The sequence below is a fragment of the Triturus cristatus genome, chromosome 7 (assembly GCF_964204655.1).
Source record: "Triturus cristatus chromosome 7, aTriCri1.1, whole genome shotgun sequence".
NCBI classification, from domain to species: Eukaryota; Metazoa; Chordata; class Amphibia; order Caudata; family Salamandridae; genus Triturus; species Triturus cristatus.
Window position 1 is genome coordinate 67,982,719 of NC_140590.1, and position 22,512 is coordinate 68,005,230.

At 48.9% G+C, this 22,512-nt stretch overlaps 1 protein-coding gene across 1 annotated transcript in view; it reads left to right on the plus strand.

Moving 5' to 3' along the window:
* Window positions 1-22,512, plus strand: part of LOC146808839 (transmembrane protease serine 5-like) — a 251,149-nt gene that overhangs the window by 93,455 nt on the left and 135,182 nt on the right. Inside the window, exon 7 of the mRNA XM_085614243.1 lies at window positions 295-430. Coding sequence (XP_085470369.1) covers window positions 295-430 — 136 coding nt within the window. The remainder of the gene's footprint in view (window positions 1-294; window positions 431-22,512) is intronic.

A 22,512-nucleotide genomic window follows, 5' to 3' on the forward strand; every position in this document is an offset into this window, starting at 1 on the left:
GAGATAAGCGTTGCTAATAGCACACTATCTCAGCGATAAAAATCGGCGCTAGCCGGCGATAATTATCCGAGCGCTAAGTGCGCTCAGCGATAATTATCGCCGGTTGTTGTTGATATGCCCCATAGTCTGCAGAAGTCCAGTATCTGAACTCAGCTGAAAGATCCATTAAAAGCCATAGTTGGGTGAACCCACATTTCAGCATTGTATGAACCCCGGTTTCAATCTCTCCTTCTCGCTCCGGCTGACCTTTCATGGCTCTCTCACCATCTCTCCTTCTTTTCCCCTTCCCCCCAGCCCTCCAGCAGCCCCCCTCTGAGGCAGCCAGTCACCGCCCGACCAGGGGCGGGGTACCCAGAAGGGGATGGCTCCTCCACGCCCATCGAGGTGTCCGCCATCACGGTCCAAACGGACGACGAGCCACCGAAAGCAGGTAAGGGTAGTTCTTGTGTGTGGCCATAGAAGGGAAGCAAAGTGCACCTCAGAAAGTAGCTATAAAAGAAGCATTGACAACACCAGTAGACTTGATGTTTGTGTGGCATGTGGATCGGACATGCATGTCATACATGTGTCAAATCCATGGACTTTTATGACCCTTGTTTGCCATTCAGAACGGGGGGAGGGAGGTGAGTGCGGAGAAAAGTATCTGACAAAATGGATGTTACAGAAAGAAGGGTTGCCTTTATTTCTTGCTGCCCATTACCACCACACCGGGTACCAACTGATTTGAAATGTAAGATGACCCCTCATGCATTGCAGTAAAGGGAGAAGGACACATCCAAACAGCCAGTAGGAAAACGGTGTGGCTGAGATACTGCTATTGGCTGATCCAAGATGTGATTGACATCAACTCAAGCCAACAGCTGAAAGTTCCAGAGCCAAAGAAGCCAATGATTGAACGCCAATGACTCAAATCCCCTTAAACTAAACACCGAATACAATATGTTCACCATATGCATCAAACTCAAAGATGGATCCGGGATAGGTGCTGCGATGATGGCCATGGGGGGGTTGTGGTCAATGAGGAGCGAAGCGAAGCAGACCTCCGACAGCAACTAGTAAATAAGATGGTTGAAGGCAAATATCCAACTCTCATCGAAAGAGTGCCATCCACCCCGTCTGAAACCCCTCAGTGGGGTTAACAAGGGCTGGCTGGTTAGTATGGAGAGACATTTGAGGGATTGAAGGGAACAACAGGGTGAACCAAGGGGCGCAAGTAGAGACTAGAGCCAAGAGTTCTTTGAGACACTGCATTCAAATATATTCCCAGTATATTGACTAGTTTAGGCCTTAAGTGAAACACGCGGTCCTATATGCAGCTTGCTAGCCCCAGTGTGTATAGCACCCCTTTCCGTTTACAGAAACTTTGTAGATCAGAACTAGAACTTCCCTGAGAATTATTCAAGAAAGCTAAATGTTGTATGTTGTATTCCCAGCCACATTTGAGCATTTCCCCTCATGCTTCTTGACAGCCTGGGAGGCATGAATAAAGAGACTTTGAATCTCAACCCCCCAGCATGTACAGGACTGTGGATTTTGGGGGGGGTTGTATATAGACTCTCTGCCCGGTCCAAAGGCAGGTGGGAGTTCATTTACTCCATCCTTGGCCTTGCTTAAGGGGTGGCCCGGGGTGCATGGTGCCTGTGCTCTGGTGCTTAGGTCAAGAGTGGGAAAGCAATTTAACTTTGGGGGTCACCCCCCGCTTCACCTTGACAAAGTGTGAGGGGGAACTGGACAAACCTCCCTCAACTATCCCCTAGGTTATGTGGGAGGGAAATTGCCCTCTCATAACCCGGTGCAGCGGGGGACTGCTGAATTAACATTGCTTCCCCTTCCCTAAAGGTGAGGGGATGGGACATGCAGGCCCTGGTCCCCCCTCACCTTGTTTGAGGATTAGGAGAGAAGATGTCTTACTCTTCCCTCTAACTTCCCGGGCATTGCCCAAGTGCTGGGGAGACTTTCCACGGAAGTCCATCACCTTGCCCAAGGGTGATGAGGAACTTTGAAAACAGAAGGCAATAACAATGGGGCTGCAAGCAGCTGCCCCACTGCTCTGGGGCCACAGAGGAGCGCATAATTGGCACCTGCCCCTGTGCCCTGTTCACAATTGTGAACAGAGCACAGGAGAGGGTGCCAGCTGCCTCTGCCCCTAAAGCATTGTGCAGCCCCAGGAGGAGCCAGACAGAAGCTGCCCCACTTGTGCCATCTCCTGCACCCTGCTGACAGCAGGCATCAGGGGGCAGAGTAGATGCCACCTGGTCTGGCACTCCATGGCCTGCATGCTTTGGGTGATGTAGGTCGGAAGTAACTCTGGCACAGGCTTGTGTGAGCCATGAACTGTTGGTGTGATGGTTTTTCAAACCAACTCTTGCTCTTGGGCAAGGACAGGAAGACATAGGGTCACACACTACACCCACACTGAGGCAGTACAAGGGTTGGGGAGTTTTTAGACCCACCCCCTTGCCCTTAGACAAGGCCGTTTCTAGGTGTTTTGCCACCCTACGCGAGAATTGAAAAATGCCACCCCCTCCCTTTTACTACCATCACTCTCTCCCCCTGTCATCCAGGCTAGAAGAATTAATGCATTAGATATAAAAGAACTTGTATTCAACATTAAACAATAAAACACATCAATTCTACATCTCACTACACAGAATTTTTCAAATCGGCTTACTGTTCACAAATTAGTTATTTTTCGCTGTTTGTTTTCTACCGGCCATCACAAAATCTAAATTATTAAGCTGGTGCCATTTTGTTTCTCATAGCCCTCACACTTATTCACAATTATATAGGTAGGTTGTTAGGAAATAATATAACATAATGGTACTTATCTCTTTTATATGAAACATTAATTGCACTTATCTTTTAGATATGTTGAAAGAGAAGTACAAAACCTAGCTCTAGTACATTGACCGTTACTCAGGCACGGTCGTTGTGTGGCTCGATCCCGGAACTTCTGGCGCTGTCTAATGCGGCAGCTCTTGACCCGTCGATGCTTCGTGTTAGAGGCTCTTCCCGTGTAATGATCCGGTGGAAGGAGGCGATTCAGCGAGTGTTGTTTGATGTTGTCACAGAGGTCCGATCGGGTCGAGAGCGAAATCGGAAGTCGGTATCTGAAGTCGAAAGTCCATTTCAGAACTCCTTTTCGCCCAAAGTCCTCCCCGTCGGCGAGACTCGCACAATTATAGCAGTGCGCACGGACCCCGCCTGTGGCGCCGAAGGTGACGTCGAATTGTAGAAGGCGCTTACCAATGCGCTTTCGAGGTCGAAGTCCGTTCAAGGCGGGGATTCCCAAACTCATGTTTGTTTACGTTTCTGACTCAGTAGCGGCTCTTTACTTTCTTACTTTTGGGGTAGGTAGAGGCAATGTTTACATTAGTCAAAGTAAACACTTATTAAGTAATTGTTCCCTATGCTTCTGAAAACAATTCGATGTTTTAATTTTTCCTCTATTTCATTTTTTTTCTCCTAATGTGCTTAATGTTTTTGCTGTTTGATTTCAAATTAAAAATAGTGCCGCTCTATCCTTTTGCCGCCGAGTCTTGCCTAATGGTAGAAACGGCCCTGCCTTTAGGCAAGGCGATGGGAGTCCTGGGTTTAGATTCTGCCCCACCCCTTGGGCATGACAGGTTACTTATTTTCCAACAACCCTCCCAGCGGTCCCTAAACTATTTTCAGAGTGGGGTGCTGCCATCAATGGTACGTCACCCACGTCATAGGGACTGGAAACATCCAAGCATCATACAATGAGCAAGTGCAGCAAATGAGGCACGCCCACTCAGCAGGAGGGCGGTAAAGGTGTGGTATGTAGCCAGCGGGTGTGCATTTTGGAGCACACTGCTACAAACATCTTATGAAAGTATGGTGTGGTAGCTCACTCATTTTCATTGAAATGGCACTTCAGAATCACAAAAAGTGTTTTATTTCTGCTTTCTTAAGTGCTGATATATTTTGAAATGTTACAGTACCGGGGTGAAACAGCAAGTCCATACATACACACTACTGTGTATATGTGACACACCTCCCCCTGAAAGAAAAACACCAATTCCCCATAGAAAGTCCAATGCTTGGAGTATTTTACTCCAATGGTGTGCACCTCCACCGCTTCCGCTGTCTCCAGAGAGCAGTCTCCAAGACCAGAATTAAATTCATCACAACTGTGAATTGCACCACCAAATTCAGGTTTCACAAATAATTGGGTCCATCCAGTGTTATTAATGTTCAATTCCTTTATTCTTTTCTTATGATAAAAAACAGCCAAGCAGCCAATGCGTTTCATCCAGCTTCAGTGGACTTCATCAATTTAGAGCAGAGGTATTGAGTTTTCTCGATGCATGGGGTAAGATGCGGATCTTTGGCGTCCCACACTTTGAAACTATTACTGCACAAGAGCCAATCACTAATAAACTACCCTGGATACAGTAGGGTATAGTTCGAATGCGGAGAAACAAACTTGATAACACAGCATGTTTGCAACTCCTTACAGAGATAGGAATTTGAATTTCAAAAATGAGCCCTGATGAAGTCCACTGAACCTGGACGAAACGCATTGGCTGCTTGGCTGTTTTTTATCACAAGAAAAGAATAAAGGAATTTAACATTAATAACACTGGATGGACCCAATTATTTGAGAAACCCGAATTTGGTGGTGCAATCCACAGTTGCGACATATTTTGAAATGTTTGTAAAGTCCATTTACAGGTATTTCTGATTTTGTGGTGTTTGAAAACAAATTGACATCCTACAGTCTTTCCTGTCACTCTCCCTGTACTCCAGCAACCCCAGCAACAGCCATCCCTCAGGGTTATAAAATCCTTGGGAGGGACAGCTGATAGGCAGGGGGGAGGGGAATGGCCATCATGTATAAAAATAAATATGACTGTGTCCCTATTACCCGTGGGGATTTAGATGTAGCGGAAGGTTTGGGTTTCTGCTACTTTTTGTCGCCTGAAGAGTCTGTGGGTGGAGTCCTGATCTACAGACCTCCCGGCTATGCCGGTCCCTTCCTGAGATCATTAAATAATATTTCAGACCCTGGTCCCTCAAATATACACATTGTTTAGTGCTTGGTGACCTCAACCTCCACATGGACAAGCCACTGGATTTGGAGGTGGCATCTTAAACGGAAACCCTGTCTGCTCTCGGTCTGGCCCCACATGTGTTCAAACCTACACACCAGGCTGGCCATATATTAGAACAAATTTTCTCTATTATCACGCTTAAGACAGATAACCCTCTACCATTAACTTGGTCAGTCCATTTGTCAGTCAGCTTGAACTGGTCTAAACTTTCTAAAAAAACAGACTCTCCCTGTAGAAACTAAAACTATCACCAGAACTTTTCACAGAATTCTTCCTTCCGACCTCAGTGCCACCCTTGCAACAGTCCCCCTACACTTTCTGGCGATCCAGAGGCTGACGCCGTTCAGATGGATGAGTGGATACTTACAATATAAATGACTAGCTTCACTTTCAGAACGACGCTCTCTCTGATCTAAACAGTCGGCATTTTGGTTTAATGACAAACTTAAGATAAGTAAAAAAACTCTGTAACAGCTTCGAAAGGATATGGCAAAATATTACAAATTAGAGGGCAAATTCACCTATAGAGCTGCTTTAAAGGAATACTATGTCAAGGTTAACTTAAAGAAAAAAGCCTTCATTGTGAAAAAATTGAAGAATCAGACTAAGGAAACGTTCAAAATTGTTAAAACGTTTTTGAACCCAGAGGCTATCATGAAACACCAACAACTAATGGCCGAATAGGTCAACCAACTGGCGAAGTTTTTTCATAAAAAAATAGTTATTATCCAAGTCACTCTGGCGAATGTGTCACAGGCTGTGTTACTGAGGAGCCCACCCGAGGACATCCCACGGTGAAGCGCCCCCACTCCTCTACTTTCCTCTCATGTCTATGGACGAGTCCCTCTCCGCCATTGCATGTCCGAAGGCTGGATCTCCCACCGATCCTTAACCTCTCTGGCTTTTGGCCAAAGTGGCTCAGGCTATTAATCGAGTGGCTAATAAAGTCTTAAATGCATCACTAGCATCTGGAAGGGTGCCTCTTAAATGGAAACACGCCAAAATCCTCCCACTGCTTAGAAAGCCGTCTGCCGACCACAAGGTCCTGGCCAATTATAGATCTAATTTCTCTTCTCCCTGCTTTCTCAAAAGTGCTAGAAAAACATGGAAATTCACTTATCTCAGGTTTCCTTGAAAGTAACAACTTGCTGCATCCCAGTCAATCGGGTGTTAGAGCAAGCTGTAGTACGGAAACAGCCTTGCTAGAGGTAACAGATTACATGAAAGACAAGCTTGATTGTCGGGCAAGGCCGTCTTGATTATGTTGGATCTGTCGGCGGCTTTTGATACCGTCCCTCATAAAAGACTATCAGATCGGCCTCATAACATCGGGATTGGTGGCCTGGCTATAAACTGGCTGACTTCCTTCTTGGACAATAGAAGCCAAGAAGTATGGATACCCCTGTTTGCATCCCCTATACAGAACTTGAAGGTGGGTGTCCCTCAAGGTTCAGCACTGAGCCCCATGCTATTCAATGCTTATCTGGCTCCCCTAATCGTTCTTACTGAAACATGTAGCGCCAAAGTGATATCATATGCGGACAACACTCAGATTTGTTTTACCTGTGATAAGGGGACAGAATTTGAGGGTGAAATCAACTTGTCTGTCTAAGGTGTTCAACTGGCTGTCCATCAACCAACTGAAATGCAATCCAGACAAATTGGAGATTGTCTTTTTCGGCACAACTGCATTAGAAATCTGGAGATTGTGGTGGCCTCAAGATGTCCCTCCTCCTTCCAGTCTTCAGAGCTCGGTGAAAAATTCGGGGACAAAAATTGACAGTGCTCTGTTCCTACAAACTCAAATTCAGGCTCTAGTGGTCCCCTGTTTTGACTACCACTTACCTTGAAAAAATTCCTACCACTTCTTCCAGTTGATACAAGGAAAACAGTAGTCCAGGCCCTGATTACATCCAGACTCAATTATGGAAATGTTTTGTATCTGGGTCTGCCTGATATCTCTTGAACCAGTTACAAATTGTTCAAAATGCGGCGGCCAGACTAGTTCTCAATCTCACCTCTAGACCCCATTTGTCCCCACATTTATATTCCCTTCACTCGCTTCCAGTGAAAAAGAGGATTCGCTTTAAGACACTGGTCCTGGCACATAAAGCACTGCACATTAATGGCTCAGTATACCTTAGGAGGAGGCTTTCTACTTATGCCCCTCCTAGGACACTACTGTCGACTTCTGGCTACCTGGCCACCATTCCAAAAATCCACCCGACCAGAATAGTTGGCAGGTCATTTTCATATCTCGGTGCTAAAGCCTGGAAACCACTCCCACTGGCACTTCATGCCATCCCGGAACTTTCAATTTTCAGGAAGAAACTGAAAACTTGGTTGTTCAGCAAATGAGGTAATTTGTCCAGCTTCACGTGTGCAGATAACTTTCTCCAGTGCCGGGACACTCCTTGGAGTTGGCGCGCACTCTACAAATACTGTTTCCTTAATTCATTGAAGATTGTCACATAGTTCACTTTACAAATTCCTCTCACTTTTTAGTAAGAGAAAGTAAACATGTTCTATGCGTGACACAATGGCAGTGATGAGGCAGGCATAGATGCCATTTTAGTTGGATCGTGCTTACCTGTAGTGGATGAGGCTGCAAGGGCTTTTCTGAATGCTCCTATAGAGGAGGCGGATATCAGGTGGGCTATTAAGTACATGAACAAGGGATAAACACCAGGTAAGGATGGGTTGTCAGTTGAATTCTACCAGACATATGTGGATTTGCTGTGGGCACCATTGCTAGCTATGTATAAAGAGGCGTTTGAGTCAGGAGTATTGCCGGCTTTGTTGAGGGATGCAGCTATAGTAGTATTGCCCAAGCCTGGGAGAGACGCCACTGATTGCGAAACATATCACCCATTATCAATGATAAATGTGGATGCAAAATATTTGGGGAAATATTGGCACAATGCCAAGCAAAGGCAGCAGAGGGGATAATACATGCTGATCAGGCGGAATTTGTTGGCAGGCGTACCACCACTGCCAACATCTGAAAGGCATTCCTCATCACAGAACAGGCTGTGCATATAAAGGAACCAAGCACGGTTGCTGGTCTAGATGCTCACAAGGCTTTTGATACTGTTAACTGGCAGGGCCCGATTCACAGAACTAACTTAAGACAAAATCCTAAACTTACTACCATTTTGGTATTCACAGAATGCACTTACTGCTTTTGGTATTCACAGAATGCACTTACTACTTTTGGTATTCACAGAATGGATTTACGACTACTAACTTTACGTCCGCACTCGGGCCGGAATCCCCACCTCTGGGCCGGAAGCTCCGCCTCCGGCCCGGAAGCCCCGCCTCTAGGATGGAAGCTCCGCCTCTGGCCCGGAAGCTCCACCTCCGGGCCGGAATTTCCGGCCCGAGTGCGGACGTAAAGTTAGTAGTCGTAAATCCATTCTGTGAATACCAAAAGTAGTAAGTGCAGTCTGTGAATACCAAAAGTAGTAAGTTTAGGATTTTGTCTTAAGTTAATTCTGTGAATCGGGCACTGGGTGTTTATGGACCGCACACTATGGCATTATGCTTTGGAGACAGATTACTTGCGATGGGTGAAGCTACTTATACTGCCAGCAAGGCAAGCGTGAAAGTAGGTAATAGAGTGCCGGACAGTTGGTTGATAGAGAGAGGGACTCGGCAGGGCTGTCCTCACTCTCCACTGATATTTGTACTAATTATAGAGCCACTGGCACAAACAATTTTTATCCGGCATGCAGATGATGGTATAATGGTGGGCGGTAATCAGGAAGTCATCTCATTATATACCAATGATATACTTTTCACATTAAGAAACTCGATGACCACAATGCCAGCTATATACAGTGCATTAACATGGGTGCCGCATACCCAGGGTTCTGGCTGAACCCAGACCAGTTGGTGTTGTATCCCATACAAGTGACTGTAGCTGATGAGGTATGCCTCCCTAACAAAAAGGTGGAGACAACTCCAGTGAAGTACCTCGGAGTGTGTTTGAGCTCGGATTGCACTGAAACATATGATTCTAATGTGGGTAATTTACTGGTCCCCCTTCAACAAAGTGTGCACAAGTGGTTAAAGTTCCCGATGTCCATAATGGGTCGCATTGCAATTAGCAAAATGATCATATTACCTCAAGTACTCTATGTATTGCAATACATGCCGATGCGCATACCGGAGTCCTACTTGCGCAGATTGGATGGATTGCTCTACTGAGGGACCTGGAGAGCACGGATATGTTTAGAGGTACTGAAGATTCTGTGGGACAGTGGAGGGTTACAGGCACCACATTTCAAGACATGTTATGTTTCCGGACAAAAGTACTGATCCAGTGGCAGGGATGTTTGCTCTCTTGGTACGACCACGGGCACTACTTTCATAGCCCCTAGTTCCTTGCAAGAAGCAGACAGCTTTACCATTACAGGTTAAGACCATGTTTGATATATGGGGACAGGCAACTAAAAGCAGCTGGTTCCCCGGCATTCTGGGATTAGCCCAACGATGCCTTTCTTCTTAAGACATAGAGGTTAGAGAGATATCCCACAGAATATAGGAGACTTGTTTGAGGATGGACGAATGGTGGGCTATGCAGATTTCTGCAATAAATGGGGGATAGCTAGTGGGCGCTTTCTGGCATATCCTGGTTTGGCGGCGGCTGTTCGCAAGATCTGGGCAGGGTTTCCACGGGAACTGGAAACTCATGTGTTAAACCAGACTCTTCTGACATCGAAGGAGAGGTAAACTCTTCACTCTAAATTACTCTTTGCTGGTTCCACACAGCTGCCTCTGAAACTACTCTAAAGCCACAATGGGAAGGTGATATGGGCAGTGTGTTAAGGGAAGGGGACTGGACATCTATATTAGGTAATTGCAGGAGAGTTACACATAATGCACACCTGAAATGTATACATTATAAATGTGTACATAGGGATTACATCACGCCACAGTGGTTGCACAGACTAGTTTCCTCCAAACTGCAGAAGTGCCCCAAACGCAGAATAACAGAAGGAAACTATATTCACATGTGGTGGACATGCCCGGGTATGAGTGCCTTTTCGGGTGAGGTAATTCAGACCTCAGGGATACCAACCGATCTACAACTACAGCCAATGATACAGATGTGCTTGCTGGGACTAGTTACCCATAATAAACACATTAAATGTGTGGAGTAGGTATTGGAAATAGTCCTCACTGTGGCAAAGAAGGGTGTAGCCTTGAGATGGATGACCAAACCACTGCCCACACAAAATCAATGGTTATGGGAATTTGCAAGGTGAGTATGGGCTGAATGTGGGGTATGTCATAGGTTGGTTTACACCAGAGAAGAACAGGGAGGAAGGGTGGAATGGGACTTAAGAGACTACATCAGAAAACGGAAAGCCCTGAACCGAAACAAGATGTATAAGGAACAGATGATTAATACTTCCTAGATGTGTCTGTAATGGTGATTTGTTGTAAGATGATGTAATGATACTAATTGTGCTGCCTACACAATCCAAATGTAATGTATGGACTTATATTCATTTGTACATGGTGTGACTCACATCTCTCTCTGTGTGGGGGGGGGGGGTTGAAGGAGGGGAAGGGGACAAGTAAATGAACTGTAATGATATCTTGTTCCTAAAATCATTATATTAAAAAAAGAGAAAGTAAACACCAATCTTCATGGTAATTGAATAAGCAGCTATTTGTCAGAAAACACAGCCTGACATCTGACCCCATGTCTTTGAACGCACAGTACTCATGACAAGTTAAAAACAAAAATGAAAGACAGCTTTATTGCTCATTCAGCTTTTGAACTCCAGAATGGTTATTTCTGGAGATGCTGCAGCATCCTCAGCACCCCTACTTCCGGCTCCTATGAACCCTCCGCCCATGCACAAGACAGATGTAGAGACCTGTGATGCCCACTTCAGGGAGGCTTTACAGTAAACACCGCACCCCAGGACCAGTTTTTAAGAACGTTGTGAGAAGTTGGCCTGGCATATGCTCTCTCCTAGTTATAGGGACACCTTGCACCAGTCCAATTCGACTCTTATTGATGATAGGTTTAAGACAACCTTTAAAGAAAGCTATCCTAGTGGTAGCTGTAGAGAGCAGCCTTCAGGCTAAGTCTTGAAGGAGTGTTAAGCTTATTGTTTTACCATAGATAACCTCTTGAATAACCAAATGAAAGAGTAGCCCACACAGGTATATATATAAAATATACGTATTTATTCTAGACAGAATCCCACAGTCTCTTTATGAAGCTGTGGCAAAGTTACAATTCAAACAAGCATTTATAAACACAATAAATAGCACAGGAATCACAGGGCCCCAGGGTGGGACCAAACCATATATCAAAAAAGTGGTATAAGAACCACGACAATTCTACAGACAATGCCTAGGGCATTTAGGATCGCTGGCCCCTTAAGAATCCACCCTAGGTTATGAGGAAGGGGACCCACGGGAGGCGCGTGCAGTGGAAATAGCTGCTATCGGGATCTCTATTATAGCCTATGGAGAATGTCGCGGTTGAAATTACACAGATTAAAGTCACTTCTAGCAGGAGTACAAAGTTAAAACTTTAGACTTAAGCTATTGAGGAGCCCACTACCACGAGAGTACCGAGGTACCACTGTTACCTGCCCCAGGGAAGCCGGGTGCATAGGTCGTTTTCGATGTCGGGTCGCGGTCTGATTTTCAATAGGAAAATGTTCAAAAGTGCTGCTAGCCAAAAGCGTCGATGATGCCGTGAAGATCAAAGATGTGAAGATTGTAGAGAAGAACCTGAAAGCAGAGGGGACAGAGTCTGGGTCACGGCAAAGTGACCAGGATGCTCAAAGCAAAGAGCCCTTCGATGTTGGGTGCTTCAGGTGCGAAGTGGTGTAGCTTGGAACTGCAGCCACGGGCTCCGGGAGGCTTCAAGGAAGGCCAGCTTCTGGAGGGCGACTGTCCCATGTCAGATGAGGGTCGCTGCGGTGTTAGTGTCCGGATTGGATCCACTAAGCCTTGGCAACCGCAACCCATGCAAGATAAACAAATCTGCTACAATACAGACCCACGAGGTCTGGGAGAGGTCTCCTTTGGGGAGACTGTAGAGCAGGCCTGGAGCAACCAGGGGAACTCTTGATTGTCGAAATAGACCTCCGCTGGGGCCCACAAGTTGAGAGACAAGGGACCACGGGAGGTGGCAATTTGGAGTGCGTAAAAGGGCACCCACGGGCCACCGGACGGGGCTAGGGCGCTGGTCTTTAGCACAATTGCTGTAGAGGGGTTGGCTCGTAAACGGGCCAAAGCACAACTTCCCCACTGGTCAGGGTCGTGTGCTACGCAAGAGGTGGCCGGTGTCCTGGGGTATTGGGGATCTCGGCACCCACACGGTCCACGGTGCCCAAACTCGTTGAGCACACTCACTGTCCTCTGGGATGCGCTGGAAACCCACCTCAAGGGTGCTGGAAGTCGTCGAAGTCCGTAGGAGCAGCGAGGTTCCAACTGGGTCACTTGCAGTGTTTCAGGTGCCTGCCAAGCAGGGGGATAACTCCTTTATTCCAAGGGAGATTTCTTCTGTCAGCTGGGCAGCAGCAAGTTGAAGGTCAAGACTGTAAAGTTCAAGATTAATCTGAGGCTCGGGGGCCACGTTATTCACCTTTATCCCCAAGATTAGGGGAGTGTCCAGAGTAGTGTCCACCAATGAGATGTGAGGCGGGAAAGGGTGGCTACACCCTCTCCCCTTTGTGTGTTTCCCACCTGGGCAAGGGGCAGGATGCCCCTGAACCGGTTCCAAGCGGTGTATGCAGAATGAGGGCTCTGCAGCTGCCTAGGTGCAACTCTGAAAGGACATTTGGTGCACCCACCCTGTTCCAATCCACATTATCCTGTCTGGGGAGATGCTAGCACCTCCCTGCCACAGGAGCCCTATTGTCCAGCTGGCGAGGCTGGGGTTTACCCCAGCAACAGCCAGCCAGGGTCGTGTAGGTGGCGGGCAGTAGCCATTTTGTGTTACTTGTGCACTTTTAAATTGGTGTCCAAATTCTACCGCTTTTCCCATATCGCCCCTCTAGCAGGGGGGAATCGTACCCTCATGCCCATGGCTGGACTGGGGGTATGATTCCTACATGTTTGACAGCAAACACAATATGGTTCTGTGTAGCCATTCCCAAGTTATCGCGTTATCGTGATAGACTTATAATGCGGTTAAGAGTATATGGTATGGCTACACTACAAACAACCCAGCAATGATTTTACGAAGGTTGCAGGGAGGTCCTACTCACGTAGGGGTCCCCCCTCACACATACCTCAGCACCCTGCCGTGTAGGATTACCAAGGCCTGCCATAGGGGTGACCAATGAGAGTATATGTGTTGTAATGGGGTGGGATATAGGGAACCTATATCCCTGTAAGGGGTGCTAGCACCACCTTACCCAGACTACAGTAGTGGTCTGGTGGTGTCAGTTTGTATGGCTGTCCCAGGGTGGCACAATAAGTGCTGCAGCCCTGGTAGGCCTACTGAGGGACCCATGCCCTGGGTACCTAGGGTACCATCTACAAGGGACTGTCAGGGCATCCTCAGCATCCAATTGGTTTGTACCTAGGGTACTCACATTAGTTTTAGGGAGAAAGCAGATAGGCTGAGGTCCTGGATAGCAGGATCCCAGCCAGACTAGTCAAAAACCACTCAAATACCAGGCAAAAAGATGGGGGCAACCATTAGTCAAATTCCACCTTCCTACATAACCCCCCCACCCCCCCCCCAAACGAAAGGAGATATGGCTAACCTTGTCCAGATAAGCCTTTATTTCCTGAGTGGCCATATAAGGAAGAACCTGCACCAGCATGGTTGCTCCCTGTCTCATGGTCCACTTGGGAAATCCTACCCCAAGGGGTTCTAGAGTTTCTCCAAAGTCTAGGGGAATTACCTGTATTGGTATTTGGTACAGAGGTGGGCTGGTGGGGTGTCTGAGTCTGGAAGTGAGGCCCTATTTGGGGTGGTCTCAACCTCCTCAGGTCACTGGTCACCATGGAAGCCTTTCTGCCCATGACTGTGTCATATCTGGCCCTAAGGGTCAACCTCTGGCTGCCTACAGCTGGGGGTTGGATCTCTTTGGTTGGAATAGTGGAGGGCACTGGAAGGTTTGGGGCAACTATGCCCCAGGTTTCCCTGGGCCCAACAACATCCATTTGAGGGGTACCTATACTTAGGGGTAAGGGGGATCCCTCAGTTTGTAGAGGAATATACACCTGGCTAGAACTACTCTGCTGGGTGTCCCTAATCTGCTGATGAGGGGGTTCCTCTGGGCAGGGGCTCATTAGGGTCCACTGACCTCCCTGACCTCTGCAGCCCTGGGCTGACTGAGGCAGGGTAGAGAGGGGCAGGATACCTGCTCCAGACTGGGTACCACCTTGGAAGGATCCCCTGCCATCAGAGAGGTGGCCAGGCGAGGCCTGTCCACTTCTGGGGCAGTTACTTCACAAGGGGCAGGATCAGTTCCCTGAGAAACTTGACCCTTACCTTTGGTCTGTTGGGGGGAGGGCTGTTCCTCACCCCCTATGCTCTCTGTTTGGGTGGAGTGATCCATAGTTTCAGGCTTCACTCCCTTGATTTTCTCCTGGGGTGGAGGTGAGGCCCTCAGGGTCTCATCCACTCTCTCAGGGATTCCTACCATTTTCAAATGGGCCTTGTGGTCTACCTTAACCCAGGCTGAGATTTCCAGATCATTCCCCAGTAGACAATCTACAGGCAAGGTGGGGGACACTGCCACTCTCTTTGGGCCAGTGACCCCTCCCCAGCTGAGATTTACCACTGCCATGGGATGGTCTGTCCTAATTCCATCTATATTGGTCACCTGGTAGCTAAACCCAGGTAAAAGCTGTTCTAGGGGCACTAGCCTTTTGGTCACCATGGTGACACTGGCCCCTGTGTCCTTGTAGGCCACAGCCTTCTGACCATTGATCATGGGCTCGTGTCTGTACCTGCCCAAGATATTGGGATCCATGGTAAAGTTGACAAACCCCATGCCACCATCACAGACTAGAGTTGCTTGTGTAGGGGACCTGGTTAGGTCAGAGTCCACCTGAGTTCCCCAAGCAAGCCCAACTAACTTTTTGGGTGCACTCCCACCACCTGGGGGATTACTACTAGTAGCAACAGGAGGTGTTGGAGCTGCAATGGGAGGTACCTTTTCTTTATTGCCATTCTTTGGACAGCTGGAGTCAGTTTTCCAGTGGCCAGGTTGCTTCCACACATGGCAATATGGTTTCTTGTTAGAAGAGGAAGGATTTTGGGACCCACCCCCAGCACTGGGTTTTTGGGGTCCTTCAGGAGACTTTTCTGTTTTATTATCCCCACCTTTCTCTTTGGGCTTGGTAGAATCTTTCTTCTGGTCACCACCTTGGTTCTTGGGCCTGATCCTGGTTCTGACCCATTTGTCTGCCTTCTTTCCCAATTCTTGGGGAGAGGTCAGATCAGAGTCCACCAGGTGCTGGTGTAAGAGTTGGTTTTGACAATTATTAAGAATCTGCTCCCTCATGATGAGATTATACAATCCTTGATAATTATTTACTTTACTGCCATTTAACCAACCTTCCAATGCCTTGATAGCACAATCCACAAAGTCTACCCAATCTTGATCCTGTGCTTTTTGGGTGTCTCTGAACTTAAGTCTGTATTGATCAGTGGTTAAGCCAAACCCATCTATTAAAGCATCTCTAAAGATATAATAATCATCTGCATCCTCTTCTCTTACAGAGAGGAGCTTGTCTCTACCTTTGTCTGCAAAGGAGAGCCACAGGATTGCTGCCCACTGCTCTACTGGGACCCTTTGTACTTTACAGGCCCTCTCAAGAGCAGAGATCCATTTGTGGATATCATCCCCTGTCTTATAGGGGGGCACAATCTTGTGGAGGTTCCTATTGTCAGGGACTTTCTCTCTAACTCTAGGGGTTTCATTACTGCCACCAGGGGTCTCTAGACCCCACTTTCTTGAAGCTTTCTGAAGCTCCAGGGACTCCCTGTCCAATGCTAACTGTTCTCTCCTGAGCTGTAGCTTAGCCTGCTCAAACTGGATCAGTCTGCATTTCCTCTCTTGGGAGGATTCTCTCCTCTGAGGAGAGGCAGAGGTCCTTTTGGATCTCCTAGAATGGTTGGACCCCACTGAGGGGGATCTGTTCCTTCTAATTGGATCGGATCCACCACTCTCCTTTTAGGGATGGAGAGAGTGCCTGTTGGGCCATCACCTCCATGTTGTGAGTGGTCTGGTTCTCCCAGGTCAGGATCTTCATCCTCTTCCTGGTCCTCATCAGAGTCCTCTCTAGGAGGGTCCTCTTCTGAGGGATGCCCACCCAACCTGTCTACCCCATCAGACCCTAAAGTCTGCTTAAAGTCTGCTATGAGCAGGATTTCCCTGAGACGTTGGGTATTGGCACCTTTGTTTGTCTTAAGTTTCCTAGAGGTGCACATCTCCCTAAGATCAGCAAAGGAGAGATGATCATATTTGTCGACTGGGACCCTTTGGGGTCCTTCCTGAGCCTTATGGGCACCTGAACCTAAAGACATTTCTAGTGTAGTTGGAGTGGTGTATCTACCTACACTAGGTGTGGCCTTCTGAACCCTTTCTTGAGTTGTAGTCAAGGTGTGCTAAACCCTCTACACACAACTCCTAAGTTCAGTAGAACTTATTGTATTCTAAGCTTGAATTTATATGTACCTTTGGTACCAAGTGGCTTTCACTTTAGAAATTCAATTTGTTATCTGGTAAAACAATGGCAAGCTTGAATCCAACCGCTGCACACCAATGTGTCTCCTAGTTATAGGGACACCTTGCACCAGTCCAATTTGACTCATATTGATGATAGGTTTAAGACAACCTTTAAAGAAAGCTATCCTAGTGGTAGCTGTGGAGAGCAGCCTTCAGGCTAAGTCTTGAAGGAGTGTTAAGCTTATTGTTTTACCATAGATAACCTCTTGAATAACCAAATGAAAGAGTAGCCCACACAGGTATATATATAAAATATATGTATTTATTCTAGACAGAATCCCACAGTCTCTTTATGAAGCTGTGGCAAAGTTACAATTCAAACAAGCATTTATAAACACAATAAATAGCACAGGAATCACAGGGCCCCAGGGGGGGACCAAACCATATATCAAAAAAGTGGTATAAGAACCGGTCCTAGGAAGCTTGTTTCCGGTCCAGGGAAGGCATGGCTTGGCAGTTCGGGCTGGACTGTTCCCATGAGGCACAGGGTCAGACTGATTTGCATATGGCCATGTCTGAACTGGGGTGGCAGAGTGGGCTAAAGAACGGTGATGGATCAAACCCAGATCTGTTGACTGGGTGTGAGTGTTTGATTGGTTCTGATACTCCGTCCATCACCACCCCCTTTTGTACCGCTTTGTTCGCTATAAGTTGGCAGGGTATGCTCAGACGTGAGTCCCTTGCTCACTTTGCCACTGGATTCAAGCAAGCCTGGCTGAAGACGGCTGAAATGCCAGAAACCGGTCCTAGGAAGCTTGTTTCCGGTCCAGGGAAGGCATGGCTTGGCAGTTCGGGCTGGACTGTTCCCATGAGGCACAGGGTCAGACTGATTTGCATATGGCCATGTCTGAACTGGGGTGGCAGAGTGGACTAAAGAATGGTGATGGATCAAACCCAGATCTGTTGACTGGGTGTGAGTGTTTGATTGGTTCTGATGCTCCGTCCATCACCACCCCCTTTTGTACCGCTTTGTTCGCCATAAGTTGGCAGGGTATGCTCAGACGTGAGTCCCTTGCTCACTTTGCCACTGGATTCAAGCAAGCCTGGCTGAAGACGGTTGAAATGCCAGAAACCGGTCCTAGGAAGCTTGTTTGCGGTCCAGGGAAGGCATGGCTTGGCAGTTCGGGCTGGACTGTTCCCATGAGGCACAGGGTCAGACTGATTTGCATATGGCCATGTCTGAACTGGGGTGGCAGAGTGGGCTAAGGAACGGTGATGGATCAAACCCAGATCTGTTGACTGGGTGTGAGTGTTTGATTGGTTCTGATGCTCCGTCCATCACCACCCCCTTTTGTACCGCTTTGTTCGCCATAAGTTGGCAGGGTATGCTCAGACGTGAGTCCCTTGCTCACTTTGCCACTGGATTCAAGCAAGCCTGGCTGAAGACGGCTGAAATGCCAGAAACCAGTCCTAGGAAGCTTGTTTCCGGTCCAGGGAAGGCATGGCTTGGCAGTTCGGGCTGGACTGTTCCCATGAGGCACAGGGTCAGACTGATTTGCATATGGCCATGTCTGAACTGGGGTGGCAGAGTGGGCTAAAGAACGGTGATGGATCAAACCCAGATCTGTTGACTGGGTGTGAGTGTTTGATTGGTTCTGATGCTCCGTCCATCACCACCCCCTTTTGTACCGCTTTGTTCGCCATAAGTTGGCAGGGTATGCTCAGACGTGAGTCCCTTGCTCACTTTGCCACTGGATTCAAGCAAGCCTGGCTGAAGACGGCTGAAATGCCAGAAACCAGTCCTAGGAAGCTTGTTTCCGGTCCAGGGAAGGCATGGCTTGGCAGTTCGGGCTGGACTGTTCCCATGAGGCACAGGGTCAGACTGATTTGCATATGGCCATGTTTGAACTGGGGTGGCAGAGTGGGCTAAAGAATGGTGATGGATCAAACCCAGATCTGTTGACTGGGTGTGAGTGTTTGATTGGTTCTGATGCTCCGTCCATCACCACCCCCTTTTGTACCGCTTTGTTCGCCATAAGTTGGCAGGGTATGCTCAGACGTGAGTCCCTTGCTCACTTTGCCACTGGATTCAAGCAAGCCTGGCTGAAGACGGCTGAAATGCCAGAAACCAGTCCTAGGAAGCTTGTTTCCGGTCCAGGGAAGGCATGGCTTGGCAGTTCGGGCTGGACTGTTCCCATGAGGCACAGGGTCAGACTGATTTGCATATGGCCATGTCTGAACTGGGGTGGCAGAGTGGGCTAAAGAACGGTGATGGATCAAACCCAGATCTGTTGACTGGGTGTGAGTGTTTTTTTTTGAAAATTTTATTGTGCAGAAAGAAGGGTACAAGCACGGGCCTACAACCACCTGGGCCGGCCGCTAGTAGGTAAAAAGTTCAAACAGTGCAAACACAATGACTGGCCCACCGGGGCTCCGCACCCTACAGAAGATCAGACTGCACATAAAGGAAATCAGGATACACCCTTTTAACGTAAATAACAACTTAAAACAAAAAGCGAGGCAAGAAGACATGAGATGGGCGTCGGACCACAGCAGGGGCACTTCCATACCCGACCACCCGATGGCAGTCAAGAAGAAGGGGAACTAAGAGGTAGGGGGGGGGAGAAACGGGAATACCAAATCTATACTCAGATGTGCCAGATAAGTAAGGAACCATCAAGGATCAGGGGGACAAGGCTACCTCAGACGTTTCCACCAGGGGGGGAGCACAAATACTTCCACGATACACATTCCACTGCCCCCAAATTCTACTCCAAGCCCCGGGTTTACCACGAGCCACATACACAGTCTTTTCCCTGAACATGCACCAGTCCATGTTCTCCTTCCAGACAGACACGGTGGGGGGCCGCTGCGAACCCCAAAGCTGCGCTATGTCCCTCTTTGCTATCATGTTCCCCAGGGCCGCCCACCGAGTCTGGGCCGCGTTATAGTCATTGGGCTCCCACACATTCAGAACACAGCGACGCACCTCCGGCAACAGCGTGACCCCGGTGACTCGCCTCATAACCTCATGTACCTGACGCCAGTATTCCACCACCTCGCGGCACTCCCACAGGATGTGGAGAAAGGTGGCACTGAGCCCACAGCCACGCTTACAGAGCCCGTCCTCAGAAAACCCCATCGAGACCAATCGGGGACCCGTCACGTAAACGCGATGGAGAATCTTAAGCTGGACCAAACGGAGACGGGCCGGGATGGCAACCTCCTTAGGAGATGACAGCGCGGACTGCCAGTCCTCGTCGTCCAACTCAACCCCATCCCCCGTCCATGCCTCCCGTAGACGCACCAAGAGGTCAGCCCGATTATTTATCAATTTTTTATAGATCAAAGAGATAGTACTATCGGGAACGTGACCGTCGAGTATGCGGTCCTCGAGGGGCGAAGAAACAGGGACCGTGGTCCCTTCCCCAAAAACCGAGAGCAGGGCATGCCGAACCTGAGCGTAGCGGAAAAACTCCCTCTCACTAAGCTCATACTCGCTCCGGAGCGCCGCGAAGGTCTTGACCGCGCCTTTAACCCACAGATCCCCCACTCTGCTAATGCCGATCGTGTCCCAGTGCTCAAAGCCTTTCGTCGTCCAGAGGCTCCCCAGGCGGTCTGAGGCAAACAAGGGAGTAGCACACGTTAAACGCTCACTCCAGCCCATCGCTACATTCGCCGCCTTCCACACCCGTACCGCAATCCTAGTAGGGCCCGTGAGGGTCCTACCAGCAGATCGGGAGTAAAGCGCTCTGTTATAATTACCGCCGGGAAGCAGGAATTTATCCATCTCATACGCCGGGTTCAGACCAGGAGCATACGTGGCATGGTTAATTGCCGACAGTTGGGAGGCCCAATAGTACCGTCTAATGTCAGGAAGCGCGATGCCCCCGTCATACCAGGGGAGAGTAAGCTTTGCCAGAGCGATACGCGCCCGCCCGTCCCAAACCAGTCTCCTCTGCAGACTCTCCACCTCCCAAAAGTAGGCCACCGGAATGACATCAAAGGAGTTCTGAAGTGCGTAAAGAAATCTGGGAAGGGACATCATTTTAAACAGGGCCGCGCGACCAAGCGGAGACAGGGGCAACCTACACCACCGAGCCGTATCCACCCTCAAACGTCGGAGTGGAGACAGGAGGTTCTGCTCATAGCGGACCGCCGGGTCCAACGAAACATATACCCCCAGGCACTTAAAGCCGGATGAAGACATTTGGATAGGAAGTAGAGGCGGCAAAAGGGGAAGGCCACCAGAGATAGGGTACACGCAAGATTTGGACCAGTTAATTATCAAACCCGAGTTTCTCCCAAAGGAAGTAAGGACATCAAAGAGAACATTAAGCGACTGTCGCGGCGAGGTGAGGTACAGAAGAATATCATCCGCTTACAGCGAGACCCGATCCTCGAAGCCCGGGGCCCACCGGATCCCTCTGATCGAGGGCTCCCAGCGGAGCCAGGCGGCGAGCGGTTCCAAGGCAAGAGCAAAAAGCAGAGGGGACAACGGGCACCCCTGCCTAGTGCCCCTCCCGAGAGCAAAAGGCTGGGAAGCCCGCCCATTGACAACCACCTGAGCCATTGGTCCGGCATAAAGAAGCTTCACCCAGCTAAGAAATCCCTCCCCAAAGCCAAACTTCTCCAAGACAGCCCAGAGGAATGGCCACTCGATGGTATCAAAGGCCATCGTGGCGTCCAAGGAAACCAATACGGCTGGTTCAGAAAAGTACTCCGCCCTAGCTAGGACGCCGTGCAGACGCCGCAGATTAAGAGCGGTATTACGGTGGGGGATGAAGCCGCATTGATCCGGATGAATCAGATCACAGATAACGCTCAGCAAGCGGTTGGCGAGGACTTTAGCAAGGATTTTGGGTTCTGCGTTTAAGAGGGAGATAGGCCTATACGAAGCACAGCGGTCACGTGGTTTACCCTCCTTGGGAATCACGACTATAGTCGCCAGACGCTGGTCGGCGGGAAGGGAACCCCTCTCGTTCGACTCCTGAAACATACGACGAAGGAAGGGCGCGATTTTATCCGGGCGTAGTTTATATAGTTCGATCGGCAGGCCATTGGGGCCCATGGCTTTGCCCGAGCGAAGGGAGCTAATCGCAGTAGCAATCTCATCGACGGACAAGGGGGCATCCAACTGCTCACGGTCCTCGACGGATAAGCCGGGCAGGGCAATATCCCGTAGTAGAAGACGAGAGTCGTCTTCATCTCTATCAGACACCGGGGAATACACCGCCCGGAGGTGGTCAGCAAAACACTCCACAATCTCGCCAGGCTCAGTCACACACACTCCATCCGCAACCCGGAGCTCTGGGACCACACGATTCACTCTCTCCTTCCTATCCAGCCAAGCAATCAATTTACCAGCCTTGTCCCCGGCATCATACAACCTACCCTGCTGCTCCCTATACATGGTCTTGGCAGCGTCAGTGACAAGGGACTTATACTCGAACTGCTTCAGGCTGAGGGCATGTAGCCCATCCGGAGTGACACCCGTCTCCAAGGCCGCCTCCAACCCCAAGATGTCGGTCTCCAGCTTCACCACCGCCTCCGTCTTAACCTTCTTAGCCGCCACTATCTGGGATAGGGCCTGCCCACGGAGTACTGCCTTAAAAGCTTCCCACAGGGACACTGCGGACATCACCGACCCATCATTCTCAAGGAAGTATTGGTCAATCGACTTGACCAGGCTATCGCGGATCGAGGGGTTCCGCAGGTACCAAGGGTTAATAGGAGCGATCCGCCCAGCAGACCGCATCCCAGTG